This window comes from Mirounga leonina, unplaced genomic scaffold (assembly GCF_011800145.1).
Source record: "Mirounga leonina isolate KUSES-001 unplaced genomic scaffold, KU_Mleo_1.0 Mir_507, whole genome shotgun sequence".
Lineage (NCBI taxonomy): Eukaryota > Metazoa > Chordata > Mammalia > Carnivora > Phocidae > Mirounga > Mirounga leonina.
In genome coordinates, this window is record NW_023270789.1 from 2,481,726 (window position 1) to 2,507,369 (window position 25,644).

General features: G+C 36.7%; 1 protein-coding gene across 2 annotated transcripts in view; it reads right to left on the bottom strand.

Annotated features, from left to right (window-relative positions):
* MAN1A2 (mannosidase alpha class 1A member 2) overlaps window positions 1–25,644 on the bottom strand; it is a 217,360-nt gene that overhangs the window by 31,752 nt on the left and 159,964 nt on the right. For both annotated transcript variants that reach the window (XM_034990197.1, XM_034990198.1), the window contains exons 10-12: window positions 24,737–24,956; window positions 19,313–19,485; window positions 15,770–15,885 (exon numbers count right to left, since the gene is read on the bottom strand). In XM_034990197.1, the coding sequence (XP_034846088.1) occupies window positions 15,770–15,885; window positions 19,313–19,485; window positions 24,737–24,956 (509 nt within the window). The remainder of the gene's footprint in view (window positions 1–15,769; window positions 15,886–19,312; window positions 19,486–24,736; window positions 24,957–25,644) is intronic.

A 25,644-nucleotide genomic window follows, 5' to 3' on the forward strand; every position in this document is an offset into this window, starting at 1 on the left:
TCCCTCCTGAACTGTTTTTTCCTTGGCTAAGAATCCTTACTCCAATCATCTCATGGATTCCTCCCTCTCTCCCAAATATATTACTTGGACACTTTTGCTTACAAACTTAAAAGTCATACTACTCTTGATGCTTTACTGACAAAACCATTACCACAACTGTCTTTGAACCTACTTCAAAACCTTGTTCATCACTAGGGGATTAGCTTTAATAGTCTGGTAGCTGGCTAACTGTGCTTTCATTCTCTTACAAAGAATAACTTTATAGGAACAGGCAGGTAACAGGGGCTATAAAAAGGAGAACCAGCATTGCTGGAGGACAGGAGAGCAACATCAGTAACAATACCTGTCCTGCAACAATTCACTAGCTTTCCCTTCCTCCCCGACCCTAGTATTTTACTATAAAACCTTCAAACCTCAGAAACGCTGAAAGAATTTTACAGTGAAACCCATACATGCTCACCTCCTAGACGCTACAGTTAGCATTCTGGTATATTTCTTGATCACAGGTCTATTACCCTCTTCATGTATTACTAGTTTTCTTTATCATACTAAAATATTCCCTCTAGAAAGAACAGCTAATTAGCAAACCTAGCTAAATATCAAGAAACACTTGATCAGTAAAATTGTTTGCAAAGGGAAAACTAGAAGTCTCACCAGAATTTTTTTTTTAAAATCAGAACAAACTTTGAATAACAAACTTTAGGCAACAATATTTCCTTAAATTTTGGGAGGAAGACTGTTGCCACAAATTTTGGCTGCTATGGTTTCATCTATGCCATCTCTAAGAAGCAGCAAGATTAGAAAAATTTAGAATTTTATTTAATAATAGCAAATTATTTGGTAGTAACTATTTACTTGATAATAGCAAATTAGGTACTATTACTTTTAAGGGAAGAATTAAAAACTTCCTAGAAAGAAAAAATAAAGAGCAAGATACTTACGTGTAGTCAAATGGTAAACAAACATAATTCCTTTTTTCCCCAATTCCTTTCAAAAGCACAGGACTCATGCCATCAAAAAGAGAATACATACACAAAACATGGTATATCCGTATAACAGGATACTACTTATCAACAGGAAAAAGTGAACTACTGATACTTGCAACAACACTGATTAATCTAAAACACATTATGCGGAAGAAAATGGCAGACAAAAGTAAGTGCATACTGCATGATTCCAATTACATGAGATTCTAGGCAGGCAACCTATAGTGACCAAGAGCATCGATGTATTTGGGGGTGGGGCGGAAATCACTGCAAGACTAGGAATTAAAAGTGTTCCACAGTAATTGGGGTGGTAGTTACCCAGGCTTATCTACTTGCCCAAAGACAATAAAGTGCACATTTAAAATACTTCATTAAAGTGGATTTTTAAAATTAAAAAAAAAGACTAAAGGAAAAGGATGGAAAAGGAAAATAACCCTATTATGTGTTACTGCTACATAAATACAATTTGGGTTGTAGCTCCCTCTACTGCAGCAAAAAAAAAAAAAAAAAAAATGGCAAGGATATTTCCAAGTAACACAGGCTTGAAACTGAAAAAATGCTTCTATTAAATAGTGCCAGAGAAATTCACTCTGTGTATGTGTGTGTCCCTACCATCTAATATCTGGATTGCACTGTGACACTGTGGTAAGTCCTCAGAGGAATTAAAAGCCGTGCAGACCATGGTTTTGGTCCTCTAGTGTACCATTTGAGGAGACTGGACGACACAAACACAGCAGCTAAGAGCAATGATTTGCCCACCTGATCGCACGGTACACCAGCTATCGCTCGTCAGCACAGGTAATTCTTTGACCCCTAACTCCTGCCATAAGCGGTGTACAGACTCACAGGTGTCAGAGGTCCCTCAGAGACCAGCAGCATCAGCGTCACCTGGGGACTTGTCACAAACGCAGATTCTTAGACCCCACTCAAGACGTACTAATCAGAGTCTCTGGTGATGGAACCCGGCCATCTTGTGTTTTACCAAGCTTTCCAGGTGATTCTGATACAAGCTCACACTTAAGATCCACTGCCCTAGGTTTACCAACTTTATCTAACTTCCAACACGAGTTAGTTGGCACTGTTTCTGCTTTTCTCCTCCATGTGGGCATCTGAACCTTTGACTCTACTGAAAACAATTCACTGTCCTGACTCCCCCACTTCCCACAGCTTGCCTTGGGCCTTTTCTTCTTATTTCATTAATTCCCTCACCCATTCACTGGTAATGATCTACTAGCACAAACTGAATTCCGAGTTCAAGCCCAGAGCCTCAACCAATAAATAAAATAGGTCTCTTATTCTCTTCTCCCTCCTGCTCCCATTTTTCTAAGATCTTATAAAATTGCTGTTTTTCAGCTGTCTCTCTTGATATCAAATAATTCAATCCTTTATTCAACAAATACTTAATTCTGAAACAAGTATGTGTGTTCCCACCATAGATACTGGAAATACAACAATAACTAAAATATACAAAACTCACTCTCCTCATGAAATTTATACTCTTAGGTTGGGGAAAGCCTATGGAAATTATATAGTATGTTAGAAGTTGGGTGCTATGGAGAAAAGTTAAAGGGGAAATGAAAGGGAAAAAAGGGAGCAATCTGAAATTTTATATAGGATGATCAGGAATGCCTTAAAAATACAATTAGAGGGGCACCTGGCTGGCTCAATTGGAAAAGCATGCGACTCTTGATCTCGGGGTCATGAGTTCGAGATCCACAATGGGTGTAGAGATTACTTAAATAAAAACTTAAAAAAATACAATTAGAAACGACAAAACAATATGATTAAAAACTACTTAAGACCTGAAAATGCAAAAGTCCTAGAAGAAAACAAAGAGAAAGAGCTCCTTGACATGTGTCTTGGCAATGATTTTTTGGTTATGATACCAAAAGCACAGACGACAAAGGCAAAAATAAATACACGGAACTACATCAAGCTAAAAAGCTTCTGCATAACAAAAGAAAATAAAAAATGGAAGACAACCTACTGAATCAGAGAAATATCTGCAAATCATATATATGATTAGGGGTTAACATAAAAAACATATAAATAACTCCTACAAGTCAGTAACAAAAATGAAACCGTTCAATTAAAAAGTGGGCAGAGGAACTAAATAGACATTTTTCCCAAAAAGATATACAGGCACATGCAGATGGTTCATCACTAATTATCAGGGAAATGCAAATCAGAATCACAATGGTATCAACTCACACCTGTTAAAATGGCTGTCATCAAAAGACAAGAGAGCAGTGGCAGAGATGTGGAGAATAGGGTAACACTGAGCACTGTTGGAGGGAATGCAAACTGGTGCAGCCACTGTGAAAAGCAGTATGGAGGATCCTCAAAACATTAAAAATAGAACTGCCATATGATCCAGCAATCCTACTCTGGGTATATATCCATAGGAAATGAGACTGGGATCTTAAAGAGGTATGTGCATTCCCATGTTTATTGCACCATTAGGCTAAGCTTCACAATAGCCAAGATATGGAAGCAACCTAAGTGTCCACTAACAGACGAACGGAGAAAGAAGACATGGTGTGTACAAACACAGACACAGGAACACCATTCAGCCGTGAGAAAGAAGGAAATCCTGCCATTTCCAACATGGATGGACCTTGAGGGCATTATGCTAAGTGAGAGAAGTCAGAAGAGACAAAGACTGTATGATATCCATATGTGAAATCTTCAAAGGCCATACTCCTGTAGAAACAGAGAGCAGAATGGGGACTACCAAGGGCTGAGGAGTGGGGCTGGGGGGACTGCAGAGATGTTAGTCAAAGGGTACAAACTTTCAGTCTGAAGGTAAGTTCTGGGGATCTCACATATCACATTGTGATTACAGTTAACAATGCTGTATTATATATTTGAAAGCTGCTAAGAGAGCTCTTAAACGCTCTCACAACAAAAAAGAAATGGTTAAGTATGTGACACGATGGAGGTGTCAGCTAACACTGCAGGTGGTAATCACACTGCAATATATAAATGTATTAAATAATCACACTGTACACCTTATTTCACAACACTGTACGTCAATTAGATCTCAATAAAGCTGAAAACCAAACCACTACTTAAGAGCGTCGGCATACAGAGGCAAACAGCCAACTCTTCCCTTATGTAACACGTATTTATTGAGTGCCTCATACACTGTGTGCTGGGTGCTAGGGAGGTGAGAGCAGTTAAAAGGAAAAGTTCCCAAAGTTATGCGCTTACGTTCTACTTACTGGGAGAGAGAGATTAAAAAACAAATATATGTATCAGGTGGTAACAGTGCTGAAAAAAATAGAGCAGGGCAAGGGGAGAGAATAATGGAAAGTACAGATGATATACACACACAGGGCCTATTTTTATGGGCAGGCACTCAAAAAATACAGCAATTGTAAGTTAAGGAGAGTAGGAATGCAATTTCTAAGTTCCTTGACGTCAAGACTATTCTCTATTATATTCATGGATGTATCCCCAGCACATAAGACAGCAAAGGCACATATGAGGCCCTTTAGCATCTGTTGGATGAATTATTTCATATACTACACTGTATAATTTCTATATTCTGATCACCATTTACTTAGTAGATAAGGACAAAGAGCTCAGATACACATGAAGAGGTGGAATTAAGGATCCCAGGAAATGATAGTTTGAAAGGGTGAGCAAATGCTGAAACTTTTATCCCCATTAATTTCCTAAGAACCTGTTTGACTTTTTATCTGTGTTCTTAACCTACAGAAAATTTAAGTGATTTATTCTGATTGACTTTTAAAAAGCCAGATCATTCAAAGCTTACTTCACCTATCAAGTACTGTTTTGTTACTTCTCAGAATATTCTCTTGATTTTAATGTTTCTGATCAGCTAATTTTCAAAACATTTCCGACCCCCCCGAATTTCCAGATCTTTCTATCTATGAGAAGTTTTGTGAATTTAGCTCTCTAAAATGATCATTACTCAAATGCACATGCCCCCGACCCAGCCATCTTTCTGCTAGGAATCTAGCCAATATTTATATTCATACAAGAAGCAGAGTTATATGTAAAAGGGTGTTCACTGAAACGTTGTTTATAACAGCAAAAAACTAGAACCAACTTCTATATCCAACAATAAAGTACTGATTAAACAAATGATATATTCCTCATTGATTTATGTGTCCATATGTAAAACTTTTTTAGATAAAGAGTAAAATGAAAATAGCAAGTCTCAGAACAGTAGGTATACTATGCCTCTGTAGGGGAAAAAAAGGCTATTAAAAGGATATACATTATAAATATGTATTTTTATATGTTTGGTTATACCCGGAAAACTTCTAAAAAGGATACATCAAGAACTGTTTAATAATAGTTATCTTTGGGAAGTGAGACTGGATGTGGAATAACAGAGAAACTTTTCTTTTTCATTTTTTCTGTTCCATACTAATATTTAATTCATCTTGCTATATCCACATATTATTTTTATAATTAAAAAATAAACTACATTAAAAACAACGACATTAGCCTTGATTTTTGAGGAGCTGCACAATATAGAGGAGACAGAAGTTTACACAACCAATTTTAAATATGACAAGAATTAGCTGTTAATTCTGTACAATTCAATAAACATTTGTTGAGTGTATACTCTAACCCAAACATGAAACTAAGCACTGAAGGTGTTAATGTTTCCTGTAGACTATCAGGACAAAGGAAGTATCATGAGTATACCTAAGAATGGATTAATTCTGCCTTAGTGTTGGAGAGGATTCAGTGTTTTTGAACTAGGCCTTGAAAAAGTAATAGGATTTTGTTAGGGATAAAAAAAAAGGAATGAGCACTGCACGCAGAAGGGACAACAAGGAATAAGGACATGTAAGCGAAAAGGTGTAGGCAGGTATAGATCAAATGCATGGGGAAAGTGGTCTAGCAGGAGCTGTATGCAGCACTTAATCATTCAGTATAGGAGCAAAGAATGTCAACAACGTGGAATCAAGGAGCATCTTTTCACCTGTCTTCCTCACCTGCGGGAGTATACCTTCAGGACAGTTCTACAACAGAAGTAGGACTCCTGGGGCAAAATTAAGGTGAACTTAATATTTCATTAGGCTAACTTTCCCAAAGATTCTACCACCCACATCAAACAACAAGCACTCCCACCCCATGTAAATGACTAGATCCTTACATCCTTGCCAACACCAGAATACAAATTTTTAAAATCTGAATTAAGTAGATAGTAAAACACAGCATCTGATTATTAATTTTATGTCATTTCTGAGTGGATCAAACATTTATTTTTCATGTGTTTATGGTATTTTCCATCTATATTTTCAGTGAACTGCCTTTACTTATTTTAACTTAGTATTTTTTCCTTAATTTCAGAGTTTAAGAAAGTTTACCCACTATCAAATGTTTTGCAAATATGTTTTCCCAGTGTGCCATTTTTTTAACTTAGTGTGTTTTTTTTTCCCTTGTAGATCTTTCCCATTTTCAAGTGGCTAAAATGTTTTATCTTTTCTTCTGTGGTTTCTGGGTTTTGTGTCATGCCATCTTCACCCCCAGAGTTGGGAAAAAAACACTTCCAATTTTTTTCATGATTTTATTTCATTTTTTATATTTAAAGCATGATCTATATTAAGATCAGTTTTGGTATCTACCAGAGATCCAGCTGAATTTCCAGGATTCTTTCCTAATGAATAGTTTTCCTAACATCATCTATTAACTAATCTAACTTTTCCTCAATGACCTGGACTGCTTTTCTTCGAAGATGAAATTCTGACATATAAGTGGGCCTATTTCTGAACTCTTCCACTGTTCCATTTACTCTTGTACCACTACTTGTATTTATTATAGCTTTATAACAGTTTTTAAATGGTCTTTTATATACAGATATTGCATACTATGGGATATAAAGTAGCTTATAATTTCTTTCACTGTCTGGAAGGGCTTGTCTCCTGCAGTGATTGCATACTTTGTCAAACACAGCTGAGCTGGAACTACATTTGTCAGGACCACTTTCTCTGCATGGTTCTAAGTTAGGGCTGGCTACAAAAACCTATGCACGCACATGATTTGGAGGCTGCAGTAGAGCAGCCCCCACTCTGCTTTCAGGCGAGTGCAGGGCTGCCATGTGCCGTTAGTAACATTACACACTCGCCAGTGATCGCCTGGCTCACCTTGGAGGGTGGGCCGGTGGCCAGACCTGCAGCACCTGCAGCACCTGCAGCTCCTGTCGGAGCTCCTCAGCAATTTTTCCGATTCCTAAGCCAGGCATGGATAGCCCCGTGGCAACAGGTGCCAACTTCTTCTGCAAATCAGCTGCTTATCAAAGCTGGAGGCCGTGAGAACAGATATGGGATCCTTTGTCCTTGTGAGTTCCAGTTTGTCCTTGTCCTCCTTTGCTTCACATCTAGCTTTTCTCCCTGGCTGCCAGCCCTACTGTCCTGAGACTCTCCACCTGCTATGTTGTATTTTGTGACTGCCGGGTGTAATTCTAAATGCTTCGCTATATTCATCTCCACAACAACTCTTTCAGGTAACACTGTTATTAACTCCCTTGTTACATATGATAAAACTGAGGCAGAAAATTCAGTAACTTGTCCAAAGTCACACAGCTACTAAGGGAAAGAGTTGGGATAAAACAGGTAAATACGTACTGGTTGAGAATACATGGTTAGATGTCTGTATCATATGATTAATTGGATATATAGAGAAAAGACATTTATTAAATCTGTGAGTGACACAAAGCTAGAATAGCTAAAACATTAGATGAAAAACTCCAAGAGTTCAAAATTTCAACAAATGAGAATATGTTAAACCTGACAAAATAAAGTTTAATAAGGATAAAGATAAAATGAAGTAAATTTCAGAAAAATCATTCCAAATATGAGAGAAAATAATTATCTTAGTTCATCCCCCACCCCCACCCCCAAAAAAAAGACCTACAGAAAAATTTCAAGCTATATTGACAGGGTTAGCAGAAAATAGAAAACAGTATTATCTTGCATTGATGCAAGTATAATGACCACAGAAGGGACAGGTAACCCGCCCTGGTTTAACCACACCTTAAATACAGTGTTCAGTCTAGAAAACCATGCACTCAGTTCCAGAGAAGGCAAGCAGACCGCTGTCATAGAAAGAATAGCACCCAAACTTACAGTGTTTAGCCTGACAAATACAAGTATTTTCAGTGAACATTTATGCAGAAGATTGTATATTTCCAAAGGGCAAACATGGATCACTGAATGGAACTCACAGTGAAGCAGATTTTAACTGAAAATAAGAAAGATTTTTCCAATAAAAAAAGCTTTTGAACGGTGGCATGGGTTGGCCTTTTGAGGCAGCGAGCTAGCTGCCCATCAACTGACAAGATTAAGAAAAGACTTTAAGACAAAATACTCTGTGTGTTGTAAAGAGACTTTTAGCATTGGGAATGCGTGTAGGAAGAAGAAATGGATTGTGGTTGGTTTTGTTGGACTGAATGACCTCTAAATTTTCTTGCAGCTCAAAAAACTTTCCTCTTGATTCTAGGCACAAAAACAGCAACTAAATGTGATGCAGGAAAATATGGTTGCAGTTTAATTTATTTAAAAGATTGTTTTTCTGATTACAAAAGTAAAAACAATGTTTATGATGTTGAAATACACATGAAGATGTTTATCTACACATTTTATTTATACATACGTATATGTGCACATAATAGCCTATTTAATATTCTATTATGAAGAGTCCATAACTGCTATGGCTCCATAATATCCACTGTGGATGTGCCATAATTTACTTAACTGTCCAACTATTATTGAACATGTAGTAACTATTTTTATAATAGTAATAAACACCCCTGTACATAAAATTTTTTCCAGAGCTTTGATTAAGATCCTTGACATATTCTTATATAGTTTTCCAGAATTTTGCTATTATATTCAAAGTTTGAATTTTAAGAGACAGGAAGGGGGAAAAAAGTACACAAGCAAGATTCACAGAAAGACAAACAAAACATAGTTTTTGCTACAGAGATTTTGCCAGTGAAAGCATACAAACTGTGGTGGTAAACTTGGTCTTTATGGTGTTTCTCTTTCAATAACAAACTTATTAAGAGGACTATGATTCCAACTAACCTGTGATTTCTCATAGCCATTTAATGTCTAATATATACGAACTCAGAAAAACAGATAGAAATGTATCTTCAACACATACACTTTTCTCAATTTATCAGACCTTCAAATAAAGACGCAACAGAACCGAGCTGAGATTCGGTGAGAGCTGAATTAGACCTAGGTTAATGGATGTAGATACTGAGGTACAGATAGGTCTCTTGGAATTCTTGTAGCATAAGGGGCTTTCTATCAGCTCCTATTACACTAAAAACCAATGAAAAGACAATTCTTGGAGAAAACAAACCCATTATAAAAGAGCATATTTCTCTTTCTTGCAACCAGACAAATGTGGCACAGTGATATTATTTACCTATTTTTGCAAAACAATCCAGACTCCAAACAAAAGGCTTCAAGTTAAGCAATTCCCCCTTAGCTGAAAGCTATTCAGGCTTTTCTTTTCTTACATAATTCCTCCCCTCACCTAAAAAGCAGACTGCCTTGTATTTATTACTAATAATACACCAAAATCTTCAATTGTCTAAGTCTCCTTTTAAAATACTCAGGTAGAAACATCCTATAAATTTAATCTTGAGAAAATCCCTCAGGAGCCTTCTGTCACATTCAATCTAGACTGATAACCCTCTTGATCTTCCTTTCACTTGTTCCCTACATCCCATGTCTTCTGTTTTGGTTTATACTCAGTTTTGATAGCATATATCCTCCAAGGCATTAACTAATTAGAAAGTAGACTTTTGAGACCTTGCACGGCTAGAAACTTGAAATTCTAAGTTGGAATTAATTTTCTCTCATAATTTTGAATGAACCGCTCCACTGCTTCTAGCTTTCACTGTTGTTTTTGAAGAGTCTGAAGCCATCCTGATGTCAGATCATTATTCCAAGACTTTTATTCCCCCTCTCTTTGGAGGCTGTTCAATCTTTCCTTTACCCCAAGGGGTCTGAATACAGCATTGTGCCTTGGTATGGGTGTTTTCATCCACTGTGCTAGAATCCTGATGGCTGCTTTCAATCTGGAAACTCATGTCCTTCACTTCTGGGATATTTTCTTGAATTACCTTGTTGTATTCATATTTTGTTTTTTAAATAAACTTTAAAAACTCTAAGTGTACATACATATCTAGTTTGATAAATATTTCTAAGTCAGTACGCCCATTAATATTTAAAAGCAAGGCCCCTAACAGCTGATTAGAAACTGTAGGCATGTTGGCATTTACTGGTGGCTGCACCATTGGGGGGCGGGGGAGGATGTGGTGACCATTTTGCTGAGGGAACCTCATTGTAGCAGTATCTCTAGTTTTTCTTTTTGTAGACTAATCCATTTCCTAGAAGGGAACCCTCCAACCTCCTGTCTATTTTCAGCTGTGCCTGGCATCCCTAAGTCCACAGCCTCCATCATTTGACCTCTTCAGACAAAAAAATCTCTAGTTTCATTCATGGTAGAGATGAGGCAGGGGTGAACTTGGGCTCTCGCTACTCCTTATATAAACTTATATAAAAATTCCACAGCGTTCAATCATACCACGCACCCTGCAGTCTTGGGTCTTTCCAAGGTTCTGAAGCACTCACCAGTTTGTTTTCAACTAACTCCTCCTGCTGTAGGTACTTTAGCTTTCTGTTTTCCATCTTCTAAAAATCTGCTGACATCTCTTGTCCGCTGTTGATTTCTTTCCATCTTTTTGGTCCTAGTTCTTTACACCTTCTTAGCCCTCTATAATCATTTTAATGGCTTTCAAGAGAGAGTGGAGGATAAATGCAGGTGTTCACTCTGCCAGGCTAACCTGGAACACCTTTGTTACATGTAGGCATCTTCAAAGGATCAGATACATGCTTTCTTTTCCCTTCATCCTTAAAAATCTTCCTGAATTTGTATTTTGAGCTCCAGATCTATATTTTCAAATGCCTCTTGGGAACATATGTCAAAAGTAACTCATTATCTTTTCTGAAAATCTATTTCTTCTTGCAACTTGGTGTCGTAATCCTTACAGTTACCCACACTGAAAACTTTAATGTTATATCTTACTGTTCCTTCTTTCCGAATCTCTCTATATCTAATAAGATACTAGCACCCGTCAGTTACACTAAAGAGTGCTTGTATCTCATCCTTAATAATTTACTGTCTGCCTCCCCAAATACGAATTCATCCTACTCTACTCATCGTGCCTTCAAGTCTGGTTTAAATGCCACCACTTCCATGAATTCTTCCTTTATGCTTTCTAGGTTAAGCAAACTCTCCTCCAGAAGACTTGCTCACTTTCTTAACATTTCTCTTATGCACTTACTATATTTAACATTTTTTACAAATCTGCATGTGTTTTATTTCCTCTGTTAGAATGTAAGAGTTTTAATCTATCTCTGACCTTACTGATTACATAGTTTTTATTGTGCTATCAGTATATATGCTATAGGAATAAACAAATTGGCAACTACTCAGGGAAACAAAGAAACAGAGGACACAGCATCTTATCTTCTGGAGAAAAATGTCTAGCTATAGCTATAGTCCGTCTACAGTACAACATCCCAACAATATGTAAAAGGTTAAATGACCCTCAAGTAGGTCAAGAACACAGGCTTTTACATTTAACTTCACCACTGCCAACCTAATCAGTTGCCATCTCTGGTAGCTAAAACTTATGGATTATTGCCCCTTAATGAATTAACAATAAATCTGAACCACTTGATAGAATATGCAATCTTCAGTTAACAGTTACTCAGCTTCTGACAAAAGCCTTAATTGGTATTTGAGAAAAATCTATGAAATCATACTAATCTTCATTCTGCTATAGAGTTTTAAGCTCTGTCTTAATAGTAAGAAAAATATAAACCTACATTAGTCTTCAGAGAAATGTCTTGATTCAAATGCATTCTATATTATGCCATCAGTTTTTAAAGAATAAGTCATATTAAGAGTCTGACATCTTCTATAACATCACTGTTTGAAGATAATTGCCATTATGTACTAGGTTGAACCGTGTAAAATTGGCAGTATTCAACTCTTTCTGACTTATAAAAAGGGCATTTTTATGTGCTTCATCTAATAGTTCAGTCTTTAATAATGAGCTATCAAATTAAGTCATCTTATAATTTAGTGGTAAGAAAAAATTTTGTCTCATTTGTTAAGGTAACATGTTCTCCCAACTCACAAAGATGAGAATGACACAAAATGCTTCCTTTTTGCTTTAGCTACAAGGAAGCTCAGTGCTGAATGCAGTACTCAACTGTGATAATTTCCTTAGCCTAGATTTTGTTATAATTACCTGTATGATTGTTCTTACTTGATTTTTTTACTTTTATTGATCCAAATGTATATGTGTTTTTCTGAAAGTTGAATATTATAGTTTTATATATATAGTAGTTATTTATACATACATACATATATATATATATATATATATATAAAACTGGTTACCTAGAATGCTGTGTTCAGAAGGATTCTTCCCGAACTCAGCAGTGAAAAGTACCAAGGTCAACTAGTGATCTGGTGATATTCCATGTATGTACTGGAAAGGGAAAGGCAGCATGGCACATGTTTGCAGCCCTATACCATGTACTAAAAGTACTCAAGGTCTATATTGATGAGGAATTTGAGAATTAATTATGAAAGCCAATTTGTAAGAGATGAGATCTGAACTGAATTTAGAAATAAGAGAGGGGAATTGATAAAAATGATAAAGGCATTCCTGCCAGAGCCAATGAAATATGAAGTAGACAATGAAATGCAAATATATATATATATTGGACTATAGATTAGCTTGATTTAAGAATAGAATCTATAGGGGCGCCTGGGTGGCTCAGTTGGTTAAGCGACTGCCTTCGGCTCAGGTCATGATCCTGGAGTCCCGGGATCGAGTCCCGCATCGGGCTCCCTGCTCAGTGGGGAGTCTGCTTCTCCCTCTGACCCTCCCCGCTCTCATGTACTCCCTCTCTCTCATTCTCTCTCTCTCAAATAAAAATAAATAAAATCTTTAAAAAAAAAAAGAATAGAATCTATAGTAAAAGAAATGAGAAATGAAGCTAGAGATGAACTTTTTGAGCTGTAGCTTTTTGAGCAGGAGAGTGACGTGAAGAAAATGGTATATGAATATTGAAAATAAAGTAATTTCTTTTTAACACTAGAAGAAGCCTCCAAATTAGCATTTTACCACTACTACAGTAACAGTTCATTGAGCAAGATGCTAATAACACTGGGTGAAAGACTGCTGGAAAAAGGATATTCACCCAGTCAGGGAGTTATTACTCCACAGATCACTTATCACTTACAAAAACAAAAAAGACTCTTTACATGACCTTGTAATCAAATCTAACCTTACAATCAAACTTAAGAGTCACCAGTAATGGGCTAACCTATTATTATGTGCCTCTTTAGAGGATGCAATGAGGACACATCATCTATACGATATTCATGCCCAAAACGTTTAACCCAAGTCCGATCATGAAGAAACTGCCCTCAGCTCAGGTCATGATCCCAGGGTCCTGGGATCGAGCCCCACATTGGGCTCCCTGCTCAACGGGAAGCCTGCTTCTCCCTCTCCCACTCCCCCTGCTTGTGTTCCCTCTCTCACTGTCTCTCTCTCTCTGTCAAATAAATAAAATCTTTAAAAAGAAAAAAAAGAAAAGAAACAAATCACAAATATCTAAACTGAGGGACATTCTCCAGAGCAACTAGCCTGAATATTTATGTCAGTGTCATAAAAGACAGAGGCAAAACAGGAACACTATGCTCTAGGTTAAAGAAAACTAGAGATACACGACAACCAAATGCAACAAATGATCCTTTGTTGGATCCGAGACTGGAGTTAAAAATAAATAGTTGTGGGGCGCTTGGGTGGCTCATTCGTTAAGCGTCTGCCTTCGGCTCAGGTCATGGTCCCAGGGTCCTGGGATCGAGCCCCGCATCGGGCTCCCTGCTCGGCGGGAAGCCTGCTTCTCCCCCTCCCACTCCCCCTGCTTGTGTTCCCTCTCTCGCTGTGTCTCTCTCTGTCAAATAAATAAATAAAATCTTTAAAAAATAAATAAATATATAAATAAATAAATAGTTGTGAGTACATTATTAGAACAACGGAGACATCTGAAAGTGGGTTATGTATTAAACAACAGTACTGTAGGCTCGTTAAGTTTCACAAATGTACTAAAAATGCACTGTGATCATGTAGCATTATTCCCCTTCCTCCAAACTCTTGTGTTAAGTATCAGAATGCTGCTAACTCTCAAATTAGAGTGCAAACAAATAATTTTTAAAAATAAGGAAAACCATGTGTATGTGTACATGTACACAGACATATACACACAGGGGTAGAGGAGTGTGGCAAAAGTTAGCAATAGGTAAATCTAGGTGAAGGATACACAAACATTCATTGTGCTATCCTTACAATTTTCCTGGTCTAAAAAAGGCAAGAGAGATCCTACATAATTTAGGTCAAATTCCACAGTTTATGGATATGAAAACAGAAGGCAGAGAAAATTTATTTTGACAGGCTCATCCAGCTAGGGTGTAGCAAGTATGTAACTCAAGCTGCTGTGGTTTTACCTTTTCGCCCAGTGCTCTGTCTCACACGGTCTCAGCCTCATCACACAGGGTGAATCCCACAAGGGATAAGGGGTGACCCGAGGCCGGGGGCTGACTACCAAGCAGATGTTCTAAACCATCAGTGGCAATAAGGGCCTGGTTTAGGGTCGGTCACAGATATGAAAGGAGGGGGCAAAATAAAGAAACAGTGTAACAGGAATCATAAAGACTTAGAGATATATTAGAGAAAAAAGAAATAACTTTATAATGTAGAAGCTGAAAAGATGGGAAAAGAAGAGTACTAGGGATAATATAAAAGAAAAACTGGAATAAGATGGCCATTTAGGATAAGAAACTTAGTTTGAGATATGTACCTTTCAATTTTAATGTCCCAAAATGTCAGCTACAAGTATACTAGAATGTAGACCGTGGGAGGCTAGGGATTTTTGTCCTTTTTCTCTACGGATATATCCGTAAGTAACCTCAACAATGCCTAGAAATAAACATTTTTTTGAGCAAATGAAATGACAGTTTATGAAGCATTCAGGTAGGTAGACAGGAAATGTATGAAATTTAAGAGAGGGTATATCAAAAGATACTTACTTTGTAGGTCCTTAGGGAAGTGGACACATTTCAGGTCTCCACCTTCTTCCAGGTCAGTTTAGAGAGCTCTGTCTGGAGTTCTGAGTAAGCTCAAATAATAGCTGTCTTTTTTTTCCCACTCTTCCTTTTATGTGTATCTTTATAGGAAACCTCACAGGGAGGATGCATGACTATGATCATATACCCTCTAGTACCTTCAAAACTCCATGATTATTCTGAACTGATTATTCCCAGGACCCGCATCACCAGTATCAGCTGGGAGTTTGTCAGAAATGCAAATTCTTAGGTTTCGCCCTAGACCTACTGAATCAGAAACTCTGCAGGTATGGCCCAGTGATGTATGTTTTCAGGAGTCTTCCAGGGGATTCTAATGCACACCACAGAGCCAAGGACAAAATGAAGGTACTAAACTCTTATTTGACAAAATATCTACCTCATAGTTAAAGTCATTCTTCTTGAGATGCAGCTAAAAACTTAAGAACCAATTACATAAAAAGATACTTGTAATAAAATCTGGTGTAACATACCACATAGTCATAATTCATCATGTAGTGATCATACAGCAAAACCAGCCTACAATAAAAAAATTTTTAAAGGCACCTACTTACTTTAACGTTTCAGCAAGAAAGAAGCTCTGTTGTACATCATCATGTGTAGGAGTAGAAGAATACACATCCTTCACCCCAGAAAATCCACCACTGACTCGGCAATACTTTTCAATAGCCTATGAAAGAGATCAGACAAAAGAATCAGTTCCACAGAATTTCAAGTTTCGAAGGACAAATTAAGAAACCACGGTCAAAAGTTCACAAAGATCTATATGAGAATTTGACAGGTTAAGAATAAGATTTATTATCAAATGGAAATATTCTCACACTGGAAAAATTAACTGAGGTATCCTGTTTCCTGTGGAAATTTTCCCTCTCCAAAACTCTTTAATCTTTTTTTTTTTTTTTTTAAGATTTTATTTATTTATTTGACAGAGAGAGAGACACAGCGAGAGAGGGAACACAAGCAGGGGGAGTGGGAGAGGGAGAAGCAGGCTTCCCGCGGAGCAGGGAGCCCGATGCGGGGCTCGATCCCTGGACCCTGGGATCATGACCCAAGCCGAAGGCAGACGCTTAACGACTGAGCCACCCAGGCGCCCCAACTCTTTAATCTTTTAAAAACATCTTACATTTTCCTCACTTAGGAAAGTCAAGTTTGGGCTATTCACATGGAATTAGAGACCTATCTAGCACAATAAAGCCTTATTAATTTTGACAAATCGGGGAGGCCAGTTTGAATTAAATTTTAAAGGCAATTTTTTTCACTTCTAAGGATAAACAATACAAAACATGCTTAAAAAAGTATTACCTAGGAGCTCTCCATAGTAATAGCAATGAGGTAATATTCACTGCAAACATACTGTATAATAGACATTAAGTTACAAGTTAGGTATTACAGGTGGTACCAACTGGCAGGAAATACCCACCCACGTACCTACTACAATAATTACAATATTATACTCTGGTTTCTCTTCAGATCACATAAGTCTTTCGCCTTTTACAATAATTACAATATTAAGAGCTAACCATTATGAAGTTTTTGCTACATGCTAAAGGCTCTTCTAAAGGCTTCACATGTATTAACATTTAAATCTCTAATAACCCATGAGCTTGTCTTTTTTTTTTTTTTTTTTTTTTAGATTTTATTTATTTATTTGAGAGAGAGAGAATGAGAGACAGATAGCAAGAGAGGGAAGAGGGTCAGGGGGAGAAGCAGACCCCCCGCTGAGCAGGGAGCCTGACTCCAGGGACTCCGGGATCATGACCTGAGCTGAAGGCAGTTGCTTAACCAACTGAGCCACCCAGGCGCCCCCCATGAGCTTGTCTTAATAGGCTCTACTTCAGATTGGAAAACTAAGGCAAAGAGTAATAATTTGCTCCACATTATTATTAACGACTGTGCTCTACTGCCCAGCGTGGGAGATAAATTCTTAATTTAGATCTCTTCATGTATCTCTGAACATCTCTAAATAAAACACACTAAATCAAAAGGCACCCATTCAAAACCCAAATATCCTGCTTATGCAGGTGTATCACTTCAAAAATAGCCATTCATGAGAAGTTGATCACATGTGGTTCTTTTCTTTCTCTACTCTACCTAACCCTGAGATACTGTCAAATGAAGGTACAGTTATTTAATCATTACTGCCATGGCTCTTGTTCCTATCTTGCCACCTTTCTTATTCTTCTGACCTTCCTCCTTTCTAATGAAAAGCTAATTAACACTGGAAGTTTTTATTTAATCAAGCTATTCATTTTTATATAGTTCCATTTTTACTATAGCTGGGTTTTAAAAGTCTTCTTACCAAAGAGTTTGGTACTTTTCTCTATCTAAATGTTTTTTTTTAAAGATTTGAGAGAGAGAGGACAGAGGGTGTGTGCACGTGTGAGGGGAGGGGCAGAGAGAGAGGGAGAGAGAATCTTTAAGCAGACTCCCCACTGAGCATGGAGCCCAACAAAGGGCTCAATCCCAGGCCCCTGAGATCATGACCTGAGCTGAAATCAAGAGTCGGCCGTTCAACCAACTGAGATAACCAGGGCCCCTGTCTCTATATCTAAATATTTTAAACATATTTTAAATTCAAAGTTTTTAAATGCCATGTTCCGTGCAATGATCATGTGTCTCTACCACCAGAAAACTATCAGAGCAGTTTAAGGATACTGCAAAAGTAGCAGGGAGGCATGACTAATCTTTAAGCCATTTAGAGTCATTTCTTGAAGGCAAGTTTTCGTGCAAATATACTCAAGTTTGGAAGTCTGAAGATGTGAATGGAAGAGCTAAAGCTAGAGAAGGCATACAAGATACCTGTCTTCCCTTCACCTTCTTCACACCCAACAGTGAGGCCCGTGATGGACAAGAAAGCAACTTCTATTTAAGATGGGAATCCTCCTCTTTTGTCTCCACCCCTGCCTTTCCTCATCACAGCATACTTCTGAAACTTGAATTTAAAGTGTAATTATTTCAGTTCATGTTCTTTATACTCCGGTTGCCACTGTGAAACCTTCTTTTTACATAAATTGGTTTACATTCTGCCCTAAAACATATCTTGCATGTTCTTACCTAAGAAATTTACTAACACTATCTCACCTAGAATGTCATCATTCTAACTAGGCTGCAAGCTTAAGTTAAACAATTGAAATATGAACATTCATCATAATTACTGCTATTTATCATAATTAGTATATCTCAAAGAATAAAATACTCCCTCACTCCCGGGAATATGCTATACTTTCATGAGAAGACTAATATTTTTCTTCCTCCCTAGGTACTGATAACCATGGGTTCTCTGAGAGGCTATTTTAAGAATAAACCACTTGCCTTCTTTACTTACTAACCAGTAAAAATGTCTCAAATAGATAAGTAAATAGTCTTTCAATCTAGAAAAATTTTAACAGTTCATTGATTCTTCTTATGATGGTCCACTGAGAAATTACTTGGAACACAAGCTGAAGTGAAGAGTGGGTAATCTACCCAGGCTGTGAGTCTGGGCAGTTTTAGGATTTGTTTTTTCTAGAGGTTAAGCCTTAATTGGCAAGTAAAGAAACTGTATAATCATACTGAAACCCATAATGCCTTTTAAATGACTTTTTATTATTCAAAAAGAATAATGAGTGAACACCAGTAGGAAAAGAGTTTTAATCAAGAACTAAACTGGATTCTAAGGTTTACTGCTACTGCTAAAGTAACTTAAATTAAGGGGCGCCTGGGTGGCTCAGTTGGTTGAGCGTCTGACTTCAGCTCAGGTCATGATCTCAGGGTCCTGGGATCGAGCCCCGCAACAGGGACAGGCTCTGTGCTCAGTGGGGGAGTCTATGTAAAATTATCCCTCTCCCTCTGCCCCTCCCTCCCCTGCTCGTGCTCTCTCTTTTTAATAACCTCTTTCTAATCACACCAAGCACCCTAACTCTGGTCAAATCTAAATAAAATCTTAAAAAAAAGAAAGAAACTTGAAACTTAAATTGAGTCACAGAGTTCTTCCACCAGATAAATGAAAGTAGCACTACAATTACTGAACATGAGGTAACACGGATGAGGACATATGGCACTACGGGAAGGCTTGATTTAACGCTCTTGCACATAAAATGAAATCCTGGCTCATTTACCAGTGCTGCTTCCCAGCCCCACTGCCTGTATCTTGGATCGTGAGTGAATCGCCACAGGTACCAATAGGTTTCAATTACTTCTGGACGGAGGATGTAATACTTTTCAGCCTGCCGGACTGCCACGGCCTCTACTGCGCCATCAAACTTGAACGATTCAGGACCCAGCTTTAATGCTGCAACGTGACAAAAGAAACAAACGAGCACAATGAACCATTTGTGTTTGTTCACCAGAGCTGCTTTTTCCCCTGAAAGAATGGGGTATAAGGTAAAGTTATGTTCATTTTATTTTTATTGTTGCTGTCTTGCAAAATCAGCGACTTCAAAAGATCCGCATTTGGTTTTCTTATACGAGCCTTATAAATATTCCTATTATCCTGACATGAAATGTGTCTCATACATAATGTACATCAACATACTGCTAAATCCAACTACACTGACAAGAGTCTGGTAATCCTCTGGCAACAAATGCAAAGCTAGACATAAGCACATTACATATTCTGTTCTGTTCCAAAATAAAATGAGACAGATAACTGTACTGTGTAGAATTTTTTTTTTTTTTTAAGTCAGGACAATTTTAAAGTCCTTTTAACATAACACACATATGTAAGGAAACATTTTAGAGCTCGGATCTTGAATTAGATTTAGGTGTAGATTATATACTTTTCTTTTCAAGCACCCTATAATATATAAAAAGCAATATATTTTCAAACTTAAACCAGTTTTAAAGATAAACTCTTTTCTCCTATAGCCTCTGTATATATAGCAAGGAAGAGATTCAAACTGTCAATCACCAAGAATTTCATCAGTATTCCCCATTTATCAGTTTGAATAAAATAGGGCCATTACACATATATTTCAACACTGCATACTATTTTTTGAATGACATGATTTCCATTCAAGGCTAGAATACAGCTCTACATCAAAGTCTTTTTAATAACCTCTTTCTAATCACACCGAGCACCCTAACTCTGGTCAGTATAAAGTCATCTTCCACTGGGATGATGGACTCACACACAATTACCACTCTCAGCTGCCATTTTACTTTCCTTTTATGGGTAGTTTCAAGGTCTCTTACCTCTTTCAAAAAATGCTAGACACTTTTATATTTTCTCAGAAAAGAAAAGGTAAAACAAGAACTACAATGCCGGTAGACCACAAACAGAATCATGCCACAGTTGCTGGAATGACATGGGTTGCTGTGGCCAAATTTCAGCACTACAAGGGAGACACTGTAAAGCTCTAACTAATCCCATATAAATGTGAAAATCAGGTCTTTCTCACCAACCATCACCCCCAAGAAAAAAACACAAAACCAAAAACATTGTACCAATGGTAAATAGTTCTACTGAAAGCAAAACATGTGAGCAGAAGAGTTGACTGATAAGTCTTAGAGAACTAAAGCAGAACTCAAGCAGGAGATTTTCAACCTGAGGGTCATGAACTCTGTGATAGGCTCTGGAAGAACAGTGTTCTGTCAAGAAGCCTCTGAAATTGTATGCATAACTTTGTGTGCACACAGAGCTTTTAGCAGCTCCTCAATGGGATTGGAGGTTAGGATTAACCAACAACTCATCAATATTTGTTGTTAGAGAACTTCTATCCAGTTTATTGATAAGGTCAGTATATGATCAAATATGATTTGGCATTTAGTAAATGCTTTTAAAATGATGATAAAAGTCAAACATCATTAAGAACTGAGATGATGGCAATCCAATAAAAACATAGAGGAAGTAATTTTATCTAAATTTCTTATGTTTTTCCTTTCTCAAAGAATGAGTGCTAAGAGGTGATCATATGGAGTTTTCAAATGTTAATCTTAAGGCTAACTTTAAATTAGACAATAATTTCTGTAATGATATTATCGCCTGAGTTGGAAGTAGAAATTGGCTGCATGGAACTAGTATTTTAAACTTCTCACTAAAAAGTGTATCTCTCTTATTGGCCATTCATAACTTCACAAATAAAACATACCAGAAAGAGAATATATCTGCTTTGTGAGGAGTTGGTAAATAAAAATGTACAAGCCTAAATTATATACCAGTTACATCCATTAGGCTGGTCAAAATCACTGGTTTCATGTTTCTGAGGGCATTATTTCTTAGGTGTTCCTCTGTTTAAGAATCGTAAAAAATAATTTTCTAACAATCTATCTTGCACTTAATTTCTATTTTCTATCTTAAATTTCCCATTTACATTTGGTACTTCATTTCTAAAAGGAAACTAAGCCAGCAAGTAAAAATTGAGTTGAAACCATAAATAATTTAGTGCCTAGGTAAAAAGAACTCTAAGAGGATGCAAAAATCATATAATGTAAGCAAAGGTAAGAGACATGCACAAATAAAAAAAAATCAAAGTAAAATATCAAATGTGACAAAGGTCAATAGTAAGATGGTGAAAGATACATTTAAAGAAGGCATAGATTAGTTTGCAAGTCATAGGAGTCCTCCAGATAGGCAGAATCTGTAGAGATGGGAAAAATAAGCATCTCAGGTCAACAAAAGATAAAAAAAGCATGAGGAATATTCTGGGACAGGTGATCTGACTATAGTTTCAGTAGGCTAACAGTAAGGGAAGAACTTTAAACTATTTCCCTATTAACTTCCTTTTAAGGAAAAAAAGAGTTATGTCCAAAACTTCATGTCCAATGGATTTTTTGTCCACTGAATATGTTGTATGTATCTAAACATTAAAATTTGCCCCAAAATATAATAGCACATGGTCTAGGGAAGACCTTAGCCAACTTCAATAAGAAGTAAATTAAATTAAATAACTCATTATTTTATTCATATTCAGTAGGTTTTTTTTGTTTTTTTTGTTTTAATCTAGAAACCCAGGGGGAAAAAAAAAAAAAGAACAGTACTATATTTTGAAAGTCTAAGATCCTCCTGGAGTCCCAGGATCGAGTCCCGCCCGCATCGGGCTCCTTGCTCAGCAGGGAGTCTGCTTCTCCCATTGACCCTCCCCCCTCTCATGTGCTCTCTCTCTATCTCATTCTCTCTCAAATAAATAAATAAAGTCTTTAAAAAAAAAAAAAAGTCTAAGATCTTGTTTGGCACCAATTCTGCCTTATACCTCAAAATAAACTAAAACAATGTATCAACCTAGCTTCCCATGTAGATACAGTAAGGTCTGAAACTACACTAAATTACTACTCAGTTTCATGAACAGATTCAGCCATGTTTCCTACAAACCTAGCTAAATTACTTAGCAGCGGACCATGTTCATCAATAAGGTGAAATATATGAGGATTACCAAATTTTGCATTAATGTTAATTCTAATTCCAATAACAAATGAAAATGAAATTCCTAAGTCCTTATCATATGAATTTAGCTGGAGTAACTGCTAAAAAATGAATGGATATTTTTAAATAAGCCGGCCAAAAAATTATAGCACAGCTATACCAAAACACAGGAGATGTAATAACCAAGTGGGAAAGAAGCAACACTAGGACTGTACCTTTTAATTAAAGGATCTAAGTTGAGATTAAATATGTAAAAACAGTGAAAGACTTGAAAATACAGGACACAAATCAAATAGTAATCTTTGGGGCATACCATGGCAGAGTGTCCCAGACTCACTGACTTGCCATGTGAGAGTGACCATCAGAACCAGCATGACTGCAACAACCATAGGCTGGATTGCTTAAAATTTCACTTACACTCATAACAACATACTGAGGAAGACAGGGTAGGTATTACTGTTCCAATTTTTTGCAGATGGAGCACCTGAGAATTAGGCAAGTTAAATGAGGAGTTGCCTAAGGTTCAGAGATAATAAATAGTGGAACGTGGGATTTTTGAATCCTAGGCACATTTCCATTCTACAGTATCACAGTACTTCATATCAGCATCTGCAAGGTCTCTATGAAATGTGACAGGGAATCCTCTCGTAACTCTGGTATTCTATAAATTTCTCAAAGGTAGGGGATAGCTCTTATTCACACTTTCATCTGTAAGCATCCAGCATAAAGCTTGACACATCATAGGTGTTCATGTTTAATGGAGTGAATAATTAATGATAACAACAGTATATCATATTTTTAATATGTCTGCTGTATGAAATCCTACTATTTTACGTCTATTATTTCATTTGTGGTCAAAATCTGCGTTAACAAGTCTTATTATCATGGGTCCTAGTACACACACTGAATATCCATTCTGGTCCTCAATGTTTTACTAATTTTAGCTGTATTTTAAATATATATTTGATACTCTATATAGTCAACATAATTTAGCTTCTATTTATAATTAGATCACCAACTTTATATGTACTATATACCAACACTAAACCACTATAACATCTGCTTCAATGTCCTTTTGACTTAGTTGTATTTTGTCAAGAAATGGAATCCCTTAGTTACTGAGGGAACTGAAAGGTCAATTTCACCATAAGTTCAATTCCTTATTATATAAAAATAACCTGACAGATTTATGAACTAAGATGAACTAGGATAAATTTTAAGTCACTCATATCTGTGTCATGGTACCTGATGGCAAAATAATCCTAAAATGTTAATTCAGTTATTTCATAAAAGCAACAATTCAACTTCTGAAATCACAAACAGAAATTCCTAGTTTTTCGTCTTTTTGGGAACTCTTTTTCCATTATTTCAGGTAGAAACACTTTTTTAAAACCAGAAAAAAATCTTGGAAGGTCTACTTCAGTATTTCTCAATCCTTTTTCAGGCTTTTTTAAAAAACCTGATTGCCTTCTCTCTCCAGGAAATTTTAATAAATATACACTGTTTATCTATGACTGCATATCTATCTAGTCTTTATATATTTAAAAAAAAAAAAAGATTTTTTTTTTTTTCACTCCCAAGAACAATCTTTTTCACCATTGAGAACCAGCTCATTTTCCAGGTAAGGACACTGAAGCCCAGAAATATTACCTATTTGCCTAAAAAAACTCTTTTTAGTCTTAGGCACAATCATCAACCCAAAAATTACTGGTGAACTGACCAAAAGACTACTATATATTCAATATAACTATTATATTTTGGTCATTCTTATTTTCACAAGAAGATATGCAAGGCAAGTAACCTCAATCAGCCAATTTTGTGTTCTTTTAAAAAGTAACTGGTTTTACAGAAGCCATTGAAATGAATGGCTAAAATGGATTCTTACTATATTAAAATAAATAATGGCATCCCATACATCCGCAAATGCCCCGCCTCTCGTCATTAAAAAAATTTCTTCAAAATCTTTATTAATAAAATCAGTAGAATTCAGAATAATTTTAAAAAATGATGCAAGAACACATTTCCAGAATTAAAATTCAAGTTCTTAAGAAAATGATTTACTGTATTAGAGTAACCTATTTTAAAGTGAAAAATACCTATATATTTTCCTTCTAATTCCTGGATATATTTTTAACTTAGAGGTTATGTTAGATTAAGTAGTTAGTGTTACTAATACTCTTACCAGTTCTGTCATATGACTCATGACATGTACGTGCAATTTCTGCCCCTAGCTCTAAATAATGACCAGCTTTATCCATTCTGGAACCATCTGCTCCCAGTGCAAACATTCCCCCAGCAAAACAGGCCAAATGCCCCATCTTCTTTTCCAAGTGCCCGTTTTTCCATTCTCCAATAAAGGTGAGACCTCCTCGGGACTTCTTAATAAGATGTTTCTCTATAGCCTATAAGAAAGAGTAGATATTCAAAATTTTAGAAGCAAAGTGTTAGTGTTCAAACTTACTACATCTTTCTAGCGGTCATAAAACCTTGGTAATAAGATAGTCCAGAAATCAGTAACATTCCCAAACTGTAAGAGTTAATTTATCGTAAGTTTTGGAGATCAAACAAGTCGCATAGAATCTTGAATGAATACCCCATCACTACTGTGACAAAGACAAGGTGGGAGAGGGAAGACTGACCTAAAGTAAAGACATACCTGTATTACATGTTTTTTTCTTCTAGAGCTAAATGGAATTCATAGGAATCAGTCAATTGAGATCATGATGACAAGTTATAACCCAAAAGGCTCTACCAATTTATTTTCTATTTCACAAACTAAAACTGAAGAGGAAGAGTATCTAGGTTAATCAGAAAAATATGATTTTGGTAATTAGTTAAAATGGTTTCTCCTCTTCCATGTAACTATACCTCTTGTCAAAGTACTTTAAAAAAGCACCATTAGGTGAGACATCGTGTATGTTATAAAGCTTACAAAACTAGTTAGAAGGGGTGCTTGGGTGGCTCAGTCATTAAGTGTCTGCCTTCAGCTCAGGTCATGGTCCCAGGGTCCTGGGATTGAGCCCCGCATCGGGCTCCCTGCTCCGCGGGAAGCCTGCTTCTCCCTCTCCCACTCCCCCTGCTTGTGTTCCC